We start from the raw sequence: 21,287 nt of genomic DNA on the forward strand, positions 1-21,287 counted from the left end.
TCAATGAATGGATTATGTGTGCTCTATCTTCCCTCCATCCAGTTTCACCACTATCTGTTATTCCCAAATCCTTTCCATTCCTTTTCTTATGCAGTGTAATTCATGTCATGATTCTATTGAGAAATAGGTTTCAAGTAGCACAAATGAGAATGTTAATTGATGCAGTCAAATATTTTTAAAACAAACAGAGGTCAATGCTTGGCATATTTGCAGGAAAAGCTACCAAGGAAAAAGACCCTCGATTCTGAGAACCATCCGATACTCATTAGCCACCAGTAACCTACTTCAAGGTGGAAGAACTTTGTAGCTTCCTATTTTCACAGAAAAATCACACAAACTATGTAACTAAAAGATCTTAAACAAAAGAAGGAACAAGACAAATAGCAAAAACTTGCCTATTTAAGTATAGGAAGTTTTATTTAACATTCCAAACAATGTCTCTTGCTCCTGGAGAGTTCTTACTGGCATGCATTCACCAGATCCCCTGGCATTCCATCTGCCTAAGATCACACCTTCAGAAAAGAGGGGCGGAGCGGAGATGAAGTTAACCCTTGCCCTGATCGTTTGTCACTGGGTAAAATGCCTTGGGATAACTACATCAGTTAATCCCGGTGGGAAAGCTACCTAAAAACAAGACAGAACCTGAACCAAAGTTTCCACAGTAATTCAATTACAAAGGAATTCTTAACCAGAGCACTGACATCTCCACTGGTTAGCCTTCCTTCGCTCAGAGCACATCTCTGCAAAGACAGCACAGGATCTTCATCATAATCACTGCATATAGCAGGGACATGAAACTATAACCAGTCTGCTCCAAAAATGCAACATTTTGGTTTTAATTCTGACTGCAGAGAAATTAAAACTCACTGGGAAACAGAATTTTACAACGAGTGCTGACAGAGCTATAAACATAACATGGTATTTACTGCTTGCAAGTTAAAATAGACCGAGCTGGTTACAGACACTACAGTTTGGCTTGCGGAGGGCTAAGCTCTAGTTTTACTTCAAGGTGGTTGAGTCACTTTTTGCTGTCCTCCCACAGCACACAGCTGCAGTATTTCAATGTGAAATAAGGACAGAGACCCCTGCACTGCTATCTTCACAGTCTGGTGTCACAGATATGGCTCTTCCCTCATTCACATACCCCCGTGTCACAGAACGTTAATTATTAGAACTAATGCAAGCGTAGGCGTGAGTTTTCACTGGGGAAAATGAAGGCTGAGATTCCCAAAGTTGTGTGTGAAATTAAATTTTGTTACGACCGTAATGCAAATACTGCATTTAAGCCCTGTTTTGGGTAACAGCCTATTCTTTGCTACGTGCTTGTACATAGTCTAGCAAAAGACATCCTAGGCCATCAACAGGGCTCCACATGCAAAAATGGAAATAAAAATCATTACCCAGACAGTCCTGATCTTTCCTCCAACCCCTCAATCTGTAACGTAACACTCATTTCCCCTTTCCCAAGGGATTTTAAAAAAAATGTACGTGCATAAACAGAATGCGGTGATATTCACTGAAATGAGACTTTATACCACAATTTGATGAGAGGATATCAAGATTAAAATAGTACCTTTTTAAAAAATAAGTAAATAGGTTTCTATATTAACAGCATACAGAAACTGTATATTTCTATACCATGACTGAACTTTTTTATCTAGGCAGAGTGATTTTTCCCCGTTTAGCTGCATGCCTGGTTTCAATAAACCTCCAGCTTCCACCTATTGGTATGCTTGTCTCTTGTTTTTACCTCCTTTCCTGACAGACTCAGGGATAACTGAAAAAATCAAAAAATAGGAAGTATAACATAAAACTAACGACTGATAAGCAGCATGAAAGGTAGCAAATTAATGAGTGCCAAATATAAGCAGAAAACAACTTTGTCCTGGAATGTCTGAGGGGGACTTTACCTTCCGTATATGCTTAACTCACCTGCAATGAGCAAAAAGAATCACCTCTGGTGAAAAAGGCACAGAAGTAAAATCAAATTGAAAATCACAAGATAAAGCTATTTTCAGGCTTTCTCAGTTTGAACAAACTTCCCTGACAGCATACACACAAAAGACATGCTCTGCATACAAACATCTCCAGCTATCTTAAATACCTTAAACGCTCTGTGACAGCATGCACTATAGCTTGCCTTTTTTTTTTTTTCTCCTGGGTTTTTTTTCCGGTTGTTGGGGGTGGGGTGGTTTGTTTTTTTTACTTACCAATAAAGCAGATCCACCACTGAGGGAAACGCACAGAACTGGATTGATTTGTTTTTAAAGACTCAGCTTAAAACTAGAAGCCCAAGTCTAGCCACAGTCCTTACATTACTGATACAGAACTAAGGCAGTTAATAAAGCTCTTTGACTATTTATTAAGGAAAAGCCTGTGCCTGTCTCCTGCAGCACAGGCTAGACCTACAGAGAAAGGCACACTGCAAAGCCAGACACCTGATCCAGAACGGGAAAGAAGAGTTGCTCAATACACAGAAGGTACAAACTGTACCAACGCATTCACTTTTCTACACCCTCCTGGCCATTAACGGGTTTCACGTAAGAGTTGATAGCAAAGATGTTTCTCCCTGTTAGAAACCACTGAATCAAGATCTTTAAAATATTTATACAGACCTACATAATCCAGCGCCTTAAACCACAACGCTATATACTACTGCTTTAGTCTCATACCCATTATCACCCAAAGAGCCTGTGACATATTTTCCAGCTACAACTTGCACCTTTAATTAAAGCGCACATTCAGCTTTAAGACTATAGACTCGCAGATCAGTCTCAGAAGAGCAGGCAGCACTGTAATTATTTCCAATACCAGCTTTGCCTAAACAAGAGTGACTTAAGAATAGGAATTAAGAGGTCAATAGCTTCTTTTTCAGTAATTGGGTATTTTTGACAGTAAGGTCTCATTCAACCTTTATTGCTCTGTTTTGCCACACCTTGAGGGAAAACATAATTTACATTCCCTTTATATTTGCAAATAGAACACAAGCCCGTTTGGGCTAAGAACCAGCCAGCATCTGTAGAAAGGCGATGCTACTGCTGCAAACAGCACTCACCTCCTGAAAAAGCGTAGACATTTCACAGACCAGACAAGAGCTGGGGCTTTGCATTTCACATTTGTGCCTGTCGGAGAGGAAGAAATCTCGCAGCAGTGGAGTGTGGGTAAGTGCCTGGACAATACAGTTCATAAAACATGTGTTCCCAAGATTGATTAGCCCTCGTAGACCTATAAAGACAGAAGGGGGAGGGGATGCATAAGCATTATCAAGTTAACAAAATGGTGTATTTGCATTTTCATGTAGTTTTCACAATATTGTCACAGATATACTATATATGCATAGCTCCAAGTACAGTCTTATATTGTTTTAGGTAGGCTATTGGTTTTGATGTACTCAAGTCACAAGTTGCCACCAACAAGCTTTCTGACCTACGCTAGGATTTGTTTTTTAAATGCTCAGAAAAAAAGGGTACACTGAAGTACAGCAACACCAACAGCGTTATTTTACAGTGGCTGTTTTGCCATACATCACCAAAACATGCCCCCTCCCCAAGCTGATACCAAAGTGCAATGACAACAACTGTTAAGTCGCTACAGTAAGAAACCAATATGTTAAAATAAATCAATAAGTAAGTTTTCAGATAGTTTAAAAGGCTTTCCCTCATGCAGGTCACAAAGCCAGAATAAAGTTTTTGCACTGTTACAATGCAACAATCATCTTCCTAAGACAGGCAGCAAAGGAAACAGCCTTGATGAAACAGTCAGGCTGTGACATCCAATGCAGACTTAGCTTTTTTTTTTTTTTTTTGTACAAAACCCAAGAGCCGAACAAAACAGCCTGAAAAGAGAAACTCTGAACAATACTGGTTCCACACTTGTTTTAGCTAAGTTAAACATTAATCTACAGTATACATCAAAAAATTCAACTTGGCATAAGAGGATTCATCACACCTTAAGTCAAACGTTCAGTAATGCCCAGAGACGATTTCTTGTGCTTGGAAACCAAGATGCTTAAAGGAAAGCTCTTTTGTTGCACAACAGAAGAGAGGTTAGGAGTGGGGAAAGCTTTTCAGTCATTTGCAAAGTCTAAGTGAGAAGAAAAACATGCTCAAATCCTTGAGTATTCTTCCAAAATGTTAACATAATACCACCACACAGGAGTGCTAAATGAGACGAGCATCAGGTGGACAAGAATGCTTATTTTTAATCAAAAACTTACTTCGAAACAAAATAAAATGCACCGATAGATACACTTCTGGTATTAATTTAAAATTAACATAGTCCTCTTCTGCAATATAAATAGGATTACTACACAAACAGTGAATGAAAAAACAGGATTACTTGACAGAGAATGAAGAATTTCCTTGCTATTCCGGGGGGGGGGGGCAGGCAGGGGGAGTATCAGCTGGCAATGCTGTGGTAATTAAAAGTGGTGCAGTTCCCTTGCAGTACACCAGATAGTGCTCAAAGGGCTCTTTAGCATCTTATAGCAGGAGGTGTGGTCCAGTTGCTATGTTACCAGAGAGAAATGGCACTCCATCAGCTTGAACTGCATACTGAGCTGTAGGCGATGGACACAGAGCCCTCTCAATTTAATTTCCCCCCCACCCCCCGTATCTAATATGCAACACTGTCCTCCTTTTGACAGCTTCCCATTGCTTCCGTTTACTCAAAGTGCAGGACAAAGTTTCTCATTCTATTACAGTAACTTCTATTGGGCAGAACGCTTATTGCAATTATTTGTTTTATTTTCATGCTGGGAGGCAACAAGTGTATGCACAACATTAGCAAAGTGTTAATTAAATAGTTAATTTGTTGTAGCAGCTTGAAATACGGTGTGATGCTTCGACTTTGTACACAATCCTGTTTCAATCCCCAGCCTACACATCTCTGCAAACAACATCACAACAGAACGGTGTTTATGCTGTGCAATGGAGAAATGTTTGGTTGGTGCCTCTTACCTACCTCTCCCCTGTATTTTCTGTTTTAAAATTACCGGTTTTATTTAAATCCCAGCCTGTAAGGCTCCCTGGACATGCCTGAGATGCAGCAGGGTATTCTGAGAAGCTGAAGACTCTCTCCCTATTTCTCCCTGGAAAACTCTGTCCCTCTTGTTAGCGCTGGAATTGCAAGTCAGCCTGCACACTGCAGAGGACTAGTGGAAAACCAACAATCCATCTAGAGACTCACCCTAGCACTTATTGGAACCTAATTGAGCAATCACAAGTAAAAGCAAACACATAAAGGCAGCTTTTTGGAATCATTTATTAAGCATCATTTATTACATGCCTGTGGCTGGACCTTCTTTCCCTGTGACCACAAGAATCAAATCTTCCTCAAAGTTGCCACCAGAAGACTAGTTACAGGCGTCAGAAGGCTCCCTTGGTTTACTCTGCTTGCTTGGTCTTTTGGTGTCAGTTTTTCATGGGTCTAAACGGAGTGCTTCATAGACTATGACTTCACTTGAATGAAGAGAGACAAAGTAACCTGCAAAACAGACAAGGCTGAAATGTGAATACTCCAAACTCTAATAAAAATCAGGAACTGGTGAATGTAGCAAAACATGAGCACTTACTTGGCTGAAAAGGGAAAAACATAAAGGAGCATACATCAGTCTTATCCTTGAGGGAGCAATGACTGCAGCTGCTATACTGTCTCTTAAACTGACATTTGAAATGAAACAGGTATGATGTGCTGCACTACAGCTAAGATACCGCATAACTAATTGCAGCATATTGGAAAACATCAAAGTTTCATGTACATAAAACTAAAGAGCTGACAGAACTCAGAACAACGTATCCTCTTGTGCTTGACTTTTATGGGAAAAAATGAGTTTGTTGGAAAGAAAAACAGCTAAAAAATTAAAGCCTGTACAGCATTCTGGTCAATAAAATATTAAGAATGTTAAAGACCCGTCTGCCACACCTACTCCCTCCCCATGAATAAAGCCTGGCAATATTTAATGGGAATAGTCAAGCATTGCAACATGTGGGTCATAAATTAACAGAAAAATGATGTGCCAAAGCCTCAAATGCAGCAGTCCACTTTGGCTAGCATCTTTGTCTCCACTAGCATCTCATCAGTGGACTGCATCTGTACAGAGGAGTGGGCTAACTGTCTAAGGACTGCCAGCAGCATCCAACCTCCAGGAATAAAGCTGTGGTACTCTGCAAACTTCTGCTGTGCTTTATAGTGTTATCTTTATTTCTGTTTCTTATTAGCTGTTTCTGAAATAAGCAAGAGCAACCAATGACATACTTGACATCTTCTATACACAGATGTGTGCTCGTGGCAAGCGTAGTTAGCAGAAAAGCACTTTTTACTTCTGAACCTTGCTGATGTAAATGTAAATATTGGAACGAATTATTTCTGTCAAGGCAAAGTTGTCACCTATGATATAATCATAAAAACCAAAATACCCTTTTATCATCATACACGGTGTATGACCCCTGCTCCCTTTCTGTCACGTGCTGGACAGGCAGGGCGTAAGCAAAGCAGCAAAAAAAACCCAAAACCCAAAACAAAAAACTACTTCTGCAATGCCTTGAGCACAGGTAAACCCATCTGAGAAATCCTTTTTACATTTTGTCTCAGAACTAGGTTCTAAGCAGCTGGCTTACCTTTGTCAGCTTCAGTTCTTCAATCTTCTTCCAGTAACGGGTTTTGCTTTTTCATACATTCAAACAGATCTGCAACACTGGGCAACAACACTTGTTGTGATGAAGGGAGATCTAGAACACTGGTTCTGCAAGTCCACCCACGCAGGTGAGATGAAAAAGCCAAAACAAGATAAGGAAATTCCACTTCTCTGTGAAATGCAACTGTACAGCTATTAAAGGTGGGAAGCAGGGAAATGAGAGGACCACACATGAATACAAAATACAGAAAAACCAATCAGGTGCCTATCTTGCTCTCCTGGAAGAGGTTCTGTTTGTCTCTAAACCTCGGCTTCATGCTGGGGTATGAAAGACAGCAGGCAAACCAGTCTGAACAAATATTACCACACAGAAACCCGTGATTTATTTGAATGAAGGTTCTGGAAGCAATAACATAGGTCACTATATAACACAGTTTTGAGACAATCAGGAATCATTCAGATGCACTAAAACATAGCCAGCTTGAGATCCCTTTTACACTGAACACAGGCTAGCAACACCTTAGAGCAGTTTTTTGTCCCCTACCCCCAGCCCTCCCAGTTCCCCGGCTGGTGTTGACATTTCCCTGAAGCACCATCAGACAGTATCAGAAGTCAGTGCAAGGTGAGGAGCTGCTTGCTTGAACTATTTAAAGAGAGCTCAGCATAACCCTTGGAAATAAACAGTGTAGCATGGCAATGAAGATTTCTAGAACAATTCTGGAGTTTCATCCTACGTTCATACAACAGGAACTGCAACACCATTTAAGAGCAGCTTTCTGAAAACGGATTTCAGGGGAGAGCTGCCCTACTTAGCACCTGAAACAAAAAACAGATTCTCTCTCAGGTTTCAGGTGCAGGCCATACCACACAACACTGGCCCCACCTGCATGCCAGAAGCAGCACTGCTTTGCTAATGGGGTTAGTGACAGCAATTATTCTAAAAAGATAATACCTTTGGAAATAGTAATTAAAGAAATACTCATTTCAGAAAGCAGCAGTATGCAGATAAGTGAAATTACAAGTCCGCACAGGAAAATACATGGCGTTCTGTGACATAGTGATCATGTGAGTTGTCAAAAAAATAACTGTGTGGTTTAGTGAACCCAAAGGTACCTGCAGAAGCAGGAATACTGAGTCGCATGTATTAGAAAAAGCTTTTTTCAGAGGTTTTCACAAAGAATAGTTTTTTTACAAATACACTTACCAATGACACGCTCTGGTACCTCACTGTTTAAGAAAAACCTACATAAACTTTTGCCACAGCCAAGTTAAATGAAAAAAAATTCAGCCACATGATCTTAAAAACTAACTCAATAATTCAATGTCTCTACCTCCAGCAAACAGACAGCATGCAATCTACCATAAATAAAAAAATAATCACACGGGGGGGGATGGAAAGAAAAAAAGGTGTTCGAGCACAACCTGAGCTTCCAAAAAGGTACTGACTGTATTCTTTAAATTCAAAAACAGTTCTATAGCTTTGCTGTATAATTTGTAAAGAATGAATTGATTTTCCTTTGTTTATTCCTAAAGGGAACAAGCAGTTTGACCACATTAAGTTCTTATCTTAAAAGGAAAATTTTGACATGCATTCTCAGAAGTTATCTTACAATTCACCTGAGTTCTGGCAACCACGTCTTATACTTTTTCCACCACTTCTCAGATACAAGGCAAAAGCATGAATTTATTCCTGCAGTAGTAAGCCACTGAACTTAGGTATTATGATTTCCTTATATCACAGAAAGCTATCAAGACAGAAAAAGTGGGGTTGGGTTGGTTGGTTTTTAAACACTGCAAAAATAATATACAGAAATATTAAAGAATAACACAGACCCCAAAGGGGTTTGATGAACACAGGAGGGAAAACATTTATGTGACCTGGGACACAGCTGAACTGAAACACATGCTGGGACTACAGTGTAATGCTTTGCCGGGAGGAAGCTTGCAGCAGCCAGGAGGGCTTTGGTTCCAGTGCCTGTTAAGAGGAGCACATACAGAAGTATATGAAATGTTTAGGGATTTCCCCACCCCCTTTCACATAAATTTCAAGAGTTAATAAAAATGCCCACACAAAATTCAGTTGGTTTTTAGGCCACATCAACAGTACTACTCCAGGAACATTGCTTATATTCAAGAAAAAGCCTGCACAATGGCAAAACTACTCTGTCAATCCCAAAGGATTATTTCCAAAAAGGGGTAAAAATCTAGAAGATACAAAACAGAAGAAACTTGATAAAGAAAATGCATAATGCTAAAATAATATGAACCACTCAAGATGCTGAGCAGTTATAAACTGCTGAGTTCAAGTAAGACAATGCACATTTGCAGAGGCGAAGCCTGAAAACCGTGCATTGCCTACACTGAACACTCCTGTTTTACGTAACCACCAAGCTACAGAAAAAACCCTCACTAAACAGAAAAGCTACCAGGAAGAGAAAATGGGTATGTGGCTTTGGAAGACTAGACTAAAACTATTCAGTAGAATGAAAAAAAGATGTGGCAAGATCCCGAAACATCAAAAAAATGAGCAAACCACAGAAATGTTCTAGGAGCTCCTGTAACTAGTGCGAGCCCAGTAACATGAAAGAACACCACCAGGATGATGAGACCACCCGCTTTGAGCAGTGCTGAGCAGCAAGATCAGGGACACTTAAGGCTGCACCTCCAGGCTTCTTGTCATTGCACCTCCTCGCTGCGCTGACCCTCTCCCACCTAGCAGGCTCACTGCCTCAACTTCCCACTGAAACCACCTTCCCAAGTCACCATGGGCTCTTCTTCACCAGATGCACCCTGCTCGGTCCTGCAGCTGATCAGCATAAGCAGGTTACAAATGAGACTGCTTATTACTATCCTTTTGCTTGGTACTTAAGGATCCCCAGCAGGTATGTTAAGATGAACACTCAGGGCAACAATCTTTCCTCTTTGAGTTACTGCTGAACCAGGTGAAAATGTGCTGAAATTCCCTTGTCTTTATTTGCCTCACTTGGCACCTTTTCTCCAGTTATTCAAGGTTGCCAGGTTAGTTATTGCTCATTTTGAATCATCGTAAATCCCTTCTGAAACAAACTACCTTCCTCGAGCTGTACCACTACCACCACCCACTCCCCAAGCCCCCTCAAGCTATTCAATCACCAAGAGGAACAACCTGGAAACTTCACTCACTCTTCTGCTCTACCTGACTTTTAAGCAAAGCCTTCTAAATCACAAGCCAAAAGAGTTCTAGAGCAGTTATTTCTTAACTTATAAAAAGACATTCGTAATACATGTTATCAAATTTTCTATGTATCTTATATTTTATATATTAATGTAAATATTTTCCTATATTACATTATTCCATTTTCCCTATTAAATATTATGTATATATGTGTGTGCACCAAGATTCATAAGCCACGTTGAATCCTGCAGTTTTGGGAGGTTGGGAGGATGACTGAGTGCATCTTAAATAAGTTCTAAATAGATCATATCGTTACACAAATCTGGATTTCTTTTTCCTCTTTTAATCATAAACATTTCTTTATATCACATATATCATAAACAAATATTTTCATTTGGCATGGACAGGAGTCAAATAAAAAGCCAGCCCCTACCATCCAGAAGCCCTAACAGACACACGCATGCACCCTGGTGCAGTTGGAGAACACTTGTTCTAGTTTAAATATCTGACCTGTGCAGACACCATTTGGGGGCGCTGTAAGTCAAATCCATTCTGTAGAGTACTGGAATTAAAAGATAAATTAAATTTATCTGTATTTATTGCCACTGCTTACCCTATTTGAACGCACAAGAAGAACGAGGTGGACTTTTTTTCCTTACATTTACTGACCTAATGCTGGCATATCTCTCTCCACCACCATCACCCCTTCTGGGAAACTCTAACCTAAGAATCCAAGTACATAAGAAAACTGATTTAAAACATGGAAGAATCTGAAAACAGAACCAGTCAGTTTAAGACCATGAAGCACAACTCCTGTTAAGAGAGAAAATAAATTACAGCACTATTTTAAATTTACTGCATTATGCACTGCACCATAAACTACAAGTTTACCCACCCCTGCACAGACAGAAAGGCAATTACATCAGAAAAGGCTTTCTGGAAGGAAAAAGAAATTTAACTTAGGAAAAAGAAATATTTGCATTCTAAATGAAAACCCATCTTTAAAACCTTCCAGTTTCTGGCAAAAGGATTCTGGATCACTGTGTTTTTTTCCATTACTATCGAAATAACAGATTGCTCAATAGAAAAAAGTTTGCTTATGTGTACAAACAGGAAAGTGTCCTTGAGCTTGTTTCCAGTTGAAAATCTTGGAGTCCAGCTATAAAAGATGGTACACCGGAGCACAGGAGTATATGCTATGAATGGCCCGTGCATAGTAAAATCCCTATGTTGAAAGAAACAGAATATAGTAAATACTGCTCCTTGTATGTATCGCCAGCACCAGCAGAGAAAAACTATTTAGATAGATGAATCACCCAAACCCCAAAAGTTCTCAGTTTCGCCATGTTACTGCTGTACAGAGCAAGTGAAATTCGTCCTCGTTACTGATCTGTTTGTTTATTACCACAGCTTTACCCAGAGGCAAAGATGGGTTGGTCGGTCCATTTAAGGAATTAAGAGGCACAACTTGCTTTATAGCTGAGTAACTGGCAACTCAAAAAACCCTGGGAAATATACCCCATGCACTGAATGTAAACTGTGACCTCAACTAGATGCTCTGCCACTTGTTTTTAAGGTACTCTTACTGGCCAAGGGTGTTTGTTTTTTCAAAAAGCAAGTAAATTCCCCAACTTTCAGATTACCAAATAGTTCAAAAAAAATCAAAACAACATGTCAGTTTACATTTCCCAGTTTTGCTGTCTGTAAGAAAAATCTCATGTCAAGTGTTATGGCTTAAATGCAACATTTAAATGCACGCTCAAGTACTTCATGCAGGTTCACATGGCAACATTAAGTCTTTATTTCAGTGATTCCTGGCACAGGTGCGTGCAACCGGGCAGTTCTAGAGTGACCTCAGCATTCACAGGAGATTGTTCAGATGTATTCTTTTTTATGCTGTGTTAGGATTGCCATCCAAAAGTCATTTGTTTTTACTCTTTCTCCCTTAAAACATCCCCAAAGCCACAAAAAGTTACCAATAGGTAACAATCCACCTACATTAAATTGTCAGGATACATGCACGGCGATATCTGCAGCTTCTGTTCAGCAGCAGAGATGAACGTATTTTCTAGCTTCTCTACAAGGATGACCTAGTTCACCCACCCCACAACGTAAAAACAGCAGCACTGGTTCTGTACAGGCAAGACTAAGCAGTGCACGCCAAGTAAATGTGGTTACATTCTTCATGCAACCAGCTTCAGCGCCTCTGCGCCGCATTCCCCAGCGCTCCTTGGAAGGCTCATTACTTCGGGCACGGCGCCACGTGAACATGTTCATACTGTTTACAGACCCATGCTGACACTGCGCACATTCATGCTGCTCTGAGCCTAAGCTGAATTTGCATCGACTTAGTGTAGATCGAGACACCAATAATGTTTTCCCCAGCATTTAATTTGTCCCAACCCCTCTTAGTTAACGGGGAATTGATTACATTCACTATTTTCATTCAATAGCTTCAGTGACATCACATAATATATACTTAGAGAAGGGACAAACTACATCAACATAGCGCAAACTTAATTGGAAGACAGGACAGTAATTCAAGAGCAACTTGTTAAATGGATGAAACTATCTGAAATCAATTAAATTCAATAAAAACAATTGTGGAGTAGAAAACACGAAAAATTAAGTGGACAAACACAAAATAAGTAGCAATGACTACAGCAACTCAACCTGAATGACTTCACACGGTGCTGTAGTTCTGAGGCAAACAGCATTTTGAAACTTCACAGGAATACGAGAAGGTCTGCGAGGTGATTATCCTGCCTAGGTGGCAGGAAAACCTCTGCTGCGTGGTGTTCGGAACCGAGCACCCATTCTAGGCAAACTGCGGGGAAGTCAGGAAGATGAGCGAAAATTTGCATGAAATTAGTATTTGAGACTGGAGAAACAACCAAAGAACCCACTGGTTGAGTTAATTAATTACAAAAGATAGTGCTGATGGAGTAACAGCCAGGCTGACAATTTTCAAGTACGTTACAGGCCACTGCAAAGAGGACTGTAATTAACTCTTGGGGCCTACCAAAGCTATAAGAAAAAAAATAGACTGAGCGCACAAGAAGTGAAATTTAATTAGATATTAAAAATAATTGTCTCACAGTTAGAAAACATCGCAATAAGGGAGTCTGAGACTCCCAGTTGCTGGAGTGGTTCCAAAAGCAGCTCCATCTGCCATCCGGAATGGCCTAGTACGTTGACCCTGACTCAGAAGAGGTGTGTAATGTCCCCTCACTTTTTCATCCTGACTGTTCACACATCCAGATTGGTATTACAGTGTGACACAGAACACACAAACTGGCTTTGACAGGGAGGAGGGAAGGTGAGGGCATTTTCAGACAACAGCTAAGCCCATCTAGCAGCTCGCCGATGCCAAAAGGGATGCTCCCCTTGCACCGAGCTGGCATGACTCCACAGTGAAACGGTTCACCTTGCTTGTCTGACAGCAAACATAGCCTCACCTCAAGGGGATGAGCTCACCACCTGCAAACAGCGATGAGGCTCTGACCCACCTGAGCAGGTTCACACAGCTCACGGCAGGTCAGGACAAAAGGCCAGTGCCAGAACGAGGGAGGGATGCAGGAACTGTCGGGGTGTCTGAGAGAGACACCTCGCATTCCCCCGCTGTAACAGACTTCCAGTGCAGGCAGCTGTCTAAAAGCCACAGGCTGTGTAGCAAAAATAGCCCTAATGGCTGTGTCCCTACTCCTACCACATGGCTCCAGAAAACAAAATTAACTGCCCTGCTGCCACTCAGGACGGGATAGAGAACAGGTAACATCTGCTGCTAGAATCAGGGCTGCTAACTATGCTCAATGTCATTTTTAGACTACATAGGTATTCTGCATATGAGGTTTTGCATTTGTGGCTCAATGCATCACCCGTTCACTTTAGTAATGCAAAAAAGTCACAGGACAATGCAAAGAGATCGCCTGGATCCGGTATTTCAGTTAACTGCCTTTGTGTCATACCTGCTAGTGTGTGTCAAGAAACATTTAAATTTGCAGCAGCAGTGCTATAAATCAGTTCTGGAAGAGCTCTGCAGCATCCCTGTATCACGCTGTACATTCAATTAAAAGCAAATGCATAACATTTAAACAACACTGGACTAAAGGCTCTGCATAGGAGATACATGTTTGTAGCTTATTTAAACAAAGATTTTCTAGTAATGATATAGAAATAGTCAGCAATAAATAGGAGATGAGATTCAAGAAAGGTCACCCTTAACTTTGCCAGATTTGGGAGAAAAAATGCACATCTCTAAGCAATGACTACCAGTGAAGGCTTTACCACAGATTCTTCCTCAGGGCAACAGATTGTCCTGTCCACACAGGCTATTCAGACATGTCATGTTGGAAGAACCTAAGGGCAAGTGACATCCTTGGAGCAAGCAGATCAAACAAGTTACCAGGAGCATGATCAAACACAAAAGTGTAGCATTTTATATTATTATTGCACAGATGAAACAAAACGCCCAAGCCAGCCAATGATTCCTGAGCGTTCACAGCCTGCCAGACACAGGAAAGCACTCTCTATACTATACTTACAATATGTACATCTTTGAACCAATTCGCAAACTAACTCGCAAACTAACAATGCCAAGACATGAAACATTTCACAGCCTAGAGGAGTTTCCGTTCTTTGCCTTAGGGAACACTCCCTATCATTTCATTTACCTGTAGATACTTTTGTAAGTTCAGTGGTGTGCAAGCACTGTGTGCCCCTGATTCTCCAGAAGAATATCAACCAGTTACACTTATTTTTATTTCTTTTTCTCTGGGCTAAAAGCACTTTGAATAAGGCAGGCGATCTCTCTCAGCAGCATGGCATGGCAAGCCAGGCTGTGAGGTTACAGCCTGTCATTTACTTTTCAGTAACTGTACTCTTGGGTTAAGACCAAGCACAGACGAGGCAAGAGCACTTGATGTCCTTTAAGTTCTCATTCTTCTGATCTGATGGTAATTGGCTCATATGTACACACCCTTGGCATGGTAAAATGAGTCAGCACTCCTAAAATATCTGGCAATACAAACAAACAAACCTCTTAAGTTTAATTTTTTGTACAGCCCGTGTAAACAGAGAAGCTGTTTCAAGCGAGACAAGGGACTACAAATATTTCTTCCCTGTGGATTTAAATTAAGAAACATGCTTCCAAAACAAAACAGAACAGAGTGTTTTTAACCAAACCACTGAAAAATGCATTGAATCTTCCACTAAAATCTCAGGAAACATAGCTACAGAAGACCTTAGGAAGTCACCTGGGTCTATTTCTCTACCTCAAAGCAGAATTAACACTACCTGTATTAGTCCTGACAAATGTTTCCCTGAGTTGTTGTTACAACTCTTCAGTGATGAGATCCTGCAGTATCCCCTGATGTACTTTTATTCTGAAGTGTTTCAGTGTCATCTCAGTAAATAAATCAATGCAGAGTTTAAGAAATGCAACAACATTAATACAGAAGATACACATACACTATGAAATCTACAGATAAGCTCCCCTACTTGCAGTATTAGAGCTTCTGCATTGCAATAATTTTTTTTTAATATTTCAAATAGCAATACCTTTACAAAAACTCCTGAAATGAGGGAGGAGACAACTTGTTCAAGATACTGTGGTATCACTGGTTTTCTCCACTAGAAATCCCTGTGCACACGAGCGGGTATGGCATGAGCCATTTTTCCCCCCATATGCTTCCCCACAAGAAGGAAAAGATGACAGCCAGACAGAAGCCTTCTGTGGGCCAAATCTAGTCAATGCATCCCCAAATTTATCACAAATATAGAAAAAAGGAACAGATCAGAACACAAGCAAAAATACTTCCCTTCAGAGTAAATATTTTGCTGTCTTGTAGCTGCAGAGCATGACAACAACCCTGATACACAAAGTTTCATGTGATGAGTCCACGAGGGTTGGGTTTTCATCTAAGTAGGATTGAAAAAATAAAAACCAAAAAATTCAGGTGCAATTTCTCCTGGCCAGGATGTGAAATTGAATTGTTCTTCCTGTAGCTGTGGCTTGTATTGTAAGTGTAAAGAATAATGTGAGTTTACAAAGAAAAAATAAAAAAGAAAAATACTGCCAGGGAAAGGCCTTTTCATAAACTAAGGTGACATAGTTAAATCCACACCTAAAACTGATTTTAAAATATTTATATATGGAATAGACATCTATATGAATTTATTGTTTCCTGTAGCAAGTTTAAGTTTAAAATAAATGTGGGGTGGGAGGGGAAAGGGGAGCTAAAGTCAATGATCTCTGCAGTATGCAAGATGAGTTTTTGAACCCTTTGGTACGTTACCTAGCAGGAAAAGGACACGTCAGCACCCTGCAAATAAAGGCTCCCCCCTTTATTTTTCCTTCAAGAGTACGGAAAACATTGGGTTTATATCTGTAATTTCTTACCTTCAACATTTTTACTGACCATTTGCATCACAAAATTGTTTTTCTCTCTCAGGTGTCTCAGAAGAAACCAACGCACCCTGTTCTCAAAAACAAAGCTATACAACATGTAATCATCCATGGCAAACATTTCTATTTGATTCTCTCAGCTGAAGAGTAAGACCAAAAAAGACATTTAAGTTCTGCAGCAGAACTTGTACCAAACTTCTCCGAATTCCTATATTGGCATACCAAGACCCACTGATTTTGTCTGTTACGCTTCAACCTGATCCAATCTCTGTCATGATCTAGCAGTGAGCAAACAAACGGGAGAACACACACATACAATCTGGATCTCCAATTTTCAGAACACGCAATAGAAGAAAACACCTTTCATATACGAAACCAGAAATAATCATATAATGATTTGATACTTAGTAATAGATTTGATTATCTGATCCCTGAAACACATGAAGATGGAAAAGAAAGATGAGACACGAAGGACTTCAAGCACATTATCACATCAAGAGCAAGAGAAACAAAAAGGTGCCTATTCCTGCACAGCAGAAAACATGACATGAAATGACACATACAGGTACATGCACTGCACAAAATGCCTTCATTTAACAATGAAGCCAGACCTCTTACAGCTGTGGTGCTCGTTGTACCCTCAGATACACAGAGCGGAATTAAAGAAGTTCAATGAAGGTGTGGAGTTGCTCCTAAAGCAGCCACATAACCAAAACAGGAGCTGCCCTGTCTCTCACAGCCTACAGAGCAAAGTTCAAGCCATTAAAGTCCTATGAAGCAGAGCAGGAATATAATGATTAATCTGGTAACTGCAGGATGGTTGGGGAGAACAGACAGAAGACATCCAACATCAAAAAAGAACAGCAGTAGGCAAAGAACAGGAACCGTGTTTGTCAAAACAACTGAATGATCAGTATGGAGCATTATGACCACTACCTTTTAAAAGCTAGGTAAGTTGTAGACCCTTCCAGGTGGTTTTATATGGCAACTTGATGGCAAAGAAAAAAAGCCTTTCTACAAAATAAAATACTTCAAAAGGTGACACAAAATATTCTCTTTGCCCTCCCCCAAAAGCAGCCAAACTGAAAAGCTCAGTGAGATCTTGCATGATCTGCACAGAAGCATAAGACTTGCAGTGAGAATCCTGTGCAGATGGCATTTTTAAAGAACAAGAGGTACTCCCACTAAACTGACAAAATAAAATTCACACCCGCAGACGTCCTTTCCCCCCAATATCACACCATATGCTGCCTACAAGTTTTTACCCTTCCTCAAAACAGATTTCAGAAATTAATAACTTGAGGAGTAGGCTAACTGCCAATGAAATTAAATGCATCCAAATGTATTAATATGCACAAATTATTGTTGATGAATTGGCACAGAGCTGTTCCAACAATCCACAACACACAAACCATGCCACATGCTGTTTATGCATATTCCTAGTTTCAGTATATACTGTATCTACCTTCTGTCCACACAAAGCCCAACTCTAGATGCAGACACGAAAGAGCAGAATGGAAGGTCACAGTAAATATAATCCAAAAGCAATCCACAAAAGAACAAAACTGAGATGGAGATTACTGGCCTTGTTGAAAATGTCATGCTCTCTGTAATGACACAGAGTTGATCAGGTTAAAATACAGAGGTAAACCAAAGTTTGTTTCTTTGGGGTTTTTGGGTTTTTTTTTGGTTTTGTTTTTGTTTTTGGTTTTTTGTTTTTTTTTTTTTTTTAAGAGTAAGAAGAAAAACCTTCTCATGCTAAGGGTGCATCTCTGCCCATGACAAGATGATAGGCACATGTTGAGGCTGTTACCAGCGTAGCTACACGAGCTAATTCTGAACTTCTTTATCTGGTCTTGATTTAGAGATTATGAAAGTAACTTTGCATTGACTGCATCACTGTCAGTGAAAATATACCCTCCATTTCAAGAAAGGCTTTGGTTTTTAGAGAATCACCGCATGATACTGCCAAAAAAAAAATAAAGCTATAGCCTGCAGCTTGGCATCCTGTGGCCAAGAAAACAGGGGACATACCTGCTAACCTCAGGGGTTGCTGTTGCAGAAGGGTGAGGTCTGCTGCTTGTTCTGACAGACACAGAAAGCCAAGCACTCTTAGTACGTCTAGTTTTCTGTAAGCATCCACTGTTCTGATGATTTTTTTTAAGCTGGTAAAACTTAAAAAACACTAAAGAAATGCCCTGATAAATTTGTTTTAATTTTAAACAAACAAAAAGTACTTCATCTAAATAAAGGTATCTTGCTCAGAGGGCCAGAATCAAATGCTGGCTATATATTGCTGTTGGGTTTTTCTTGATAAGAAAACTCCCATTCCCATAAAAACCTGTTCAAGCAGATAATGACAAGTGACTAACATTTACTGCATTTTTCATGTTAAAAGCCTACTGTTTTGACTGCATATTGAAGTTATAAAATTACTTGGGGAAGAAAGCACAGGAAAAAAATTAACTACTTCTCTCTCTCTAATGGTAAGACAAATACTTGAGTCAGCAAATACTGTACACTTGAAAATTGAATCAGCATCTAGGAGGGGGGGGAAAAAGGCACTTCTTTGTGCTGCTACCTAGCTGGATCCAAATGATAAAATTTCACCTGAAGAAGTGCAGAACACAATTTTAGAAAGTCAAATTGAAACACTGTCTGTAAACTAAAAATTATGTGTATTGATCAGGAACAAACATGGATCCCCTTCAAAAAAAAACAAGCCCAGAGGAGGAATATCAGGTTTGAGTTAGAAGTCTGGAACACTATCCAAGTCCTGGATTAAGAACCCTGTCTTCTAAGGAATTTCACATTGTGAACACACACAGTGTATCTTCCTTTGTCTCAAATCCCCAAGAGCCACCTAGAGTTAAAAAATTAAAGTATTTTCTATGCAAGTAATATCATTGGCAATTTTCCTAGACAGGATAACAGAAAAATTCAACCCTGACTGCAATCTGCTTATTTCACATACAAGTAGTTTTAACTTCGTACAGTCTGCAGGGGTTGTATTTGCGGTAAATATCCCTGGAGATTAGAATTCTAGCTTTAGATACTTTGATGCTTATGTCAACATTTCTTCGTCTGCAATATTTTTTATTATTGCAGCTACACACATGCCGGTACATTGGTGTCTCTCTGCTCTTATTTCCCTGCTAATAAAACATGCAAAACAAACTTTACAGGGAAGCAAAAAAAAAGTCAAACCATTTCACAAACTTTTTTTATGTTCTATGTATGAAAACCCACTACTCCTCAGACAGCAAGTACACCCAAAGGTTCTACTCAGCTTGCTGTTCTGTTTTAAACTACACTGCTCCCACATAAAGCCATGCAAATTAAAACCTTCAAGCAGACCCCTGAACCAAAGAATCTCCTCCAAAACATGTTTAGCACATCACTGCAAAAGCTGTTTCCAAAGCCAACCTACCATCAAGCTCAAGCTTCAAGGTAACTTCTCCACAAAATTGTGTTTCACATTTTGTTAATTTTTACTGGAAACAAAGCAAAGGCATGGGATTTATTCTATACACAGATACTGCCGAAAGAACAATCTCAAAGTATCATTTCTAGGAGCTGCTAAGAATATTCCTGATATACAAAAGTTAGGTCTGGTGGTTTCTTCAACAATCCATACACACTCCAAGAAGATCAACTGAAAAATACTGGGAGGGCCAACAAGGGCTAACACTAACCATGATTTCATTGAATACATAATTTTATTTTCCCAGCTATCCCACTACTATTGCCTGACACTCCCTGGAGAAAAGATGTTAACTGGTTTAGACTTCAACTTGTTAGAGCATTTTAACTTAAAAGCAGGACTAAACCCTTGGGGGAAAAAGAGTTCTTTGTAAAGGGAATCAGTATCCTCCTTTCATTAATCTTGACGAGCTGAAAAACATGCCCTGCAAGTTTCAACTATTTTTCAATCATCAAGCAAAAAGATAAGCAAACATTAGGTACTTGGAAAGAGCTTTTTTTTCTCTTGGGGAGGAGTGTCTATAAAGGCTGCAAAAGGAAGAGCCATAAACTTTGAGGTTATCCATATACACTACTGCAGGAACCGTTAATGGGCATAAGCCAAAAAGGTAATTTAGATTTCAGCCATGCTACTGATTGTTTTTAAAAAAGTAAATTGATAAATACAATATAACTGATTTTAGAATCTTGGAAAAAAAAATTCACGTAATTATGTAATATTTACTGTAAAAATATTAAACTAAATATGCAGCAATATAGGCTACATGATCCCTGATGCTAACTTCTCAAAGAATTTCTTCTTCACACAGGATCCTAAAAAGCCTGAAAAGTTTGTTTTCTGTTTAAAACCAACTTCCTAGCTTTACCCTAATTTCAAGCCTTACTAAGGTGACAGCCCAAGACTAGTTCATCTTTGCTGGCTTTGCTATAGCCAAATGGAACTACAGCTCAGATGGTGTGTGACTTGCTGTCAGCAACAGGAGGTTGCCCCTTGCTCCCAGCCACACATCCCATTCCCGTGCCATCCCCTCCTCACGGCAGCTTTGTGCGTGTCAGAACCTTTGTCAGGCTGTTGAGTGCACACAAAAGAACGTTGCTCTTGCAAAACCTCCACCACCAAGCAGTACAATGTTTTCTGCCAGGTTAATGAACTGAACAGACTCTGCCACCAGCTTGCAGCACCAGAGTGAATGCCCAGGAGAGGGTGGGACCATGTGGTTGGAATAAAGGGGAAGCATACACAAGGGTGAAGGGAAAAAAAGGATCGTCCCTGACAGAGGAAAGCTGTCTACCTCAGCTGTAGCATGTCTTCACCCTTAGCAGGTATTAAGAGAAAATTATACTGCTAGTTCTTTTGCTTAAAGCACAGCACCAACATGGAAGGAGGGGAGAGGGAAAGATAATAACGTCTTCTTGCTTTCATCACAAATGCTTTTTAGAGTTTGGTTCTCTTAATGTTCAGTAAAGAGTAAGCCCCTACAAAACCGTGACATGAAATGAAAGCAAACAGGACAACTCATATACTGGAAGTCATCATTCCTTTCTGACAGAGGGCCTAAAATTCAAACAAATATTGAGATAGTAAGAGCAGAAACCCCCCTTCCCCTCAT

General features: G+C 39.9%; 1 protein-coding gene across 4 annotated transcripts in view; it reads right to left on the bottom strand.

Moving 5' to 3' along the window:
* Positions 1–21,287, bottom strand: part of USP22 (ubiquitin specific peptidase 22) — a 111,239-nt gene that overhangs the window by 24,609 nt on the left and 65,343 nt on the right. For all 4 annotated transcript variants that reach the window (XM_037382452.1, XM_037382450.1, XM_037382451.1 and 1 more), the window contains one exon: positions 3,056–3,225. In XM_037382452.1, the coding sequence (XP_037238349.1) occupies positions 3,056–3,225 (170 nt within the window). The remainder of the gene's footprint in view (positions 1–3,055; positions 3,226–21,287) is intronic.

Source organism: Falco rusticolus, chromosome 4 (assembly GCF_015220075.1).
Source record: "Falco rusticolus isolate bFalRus1 chromosome 4, bFalRus1.pri, whole genome shotgun sequence".
NCBI classification, from domain to species: Eukaryota; Metazoa; Chordata; class Aves; order Falconiformes; family Falconidae; genus Falco; species Falco rusticolus.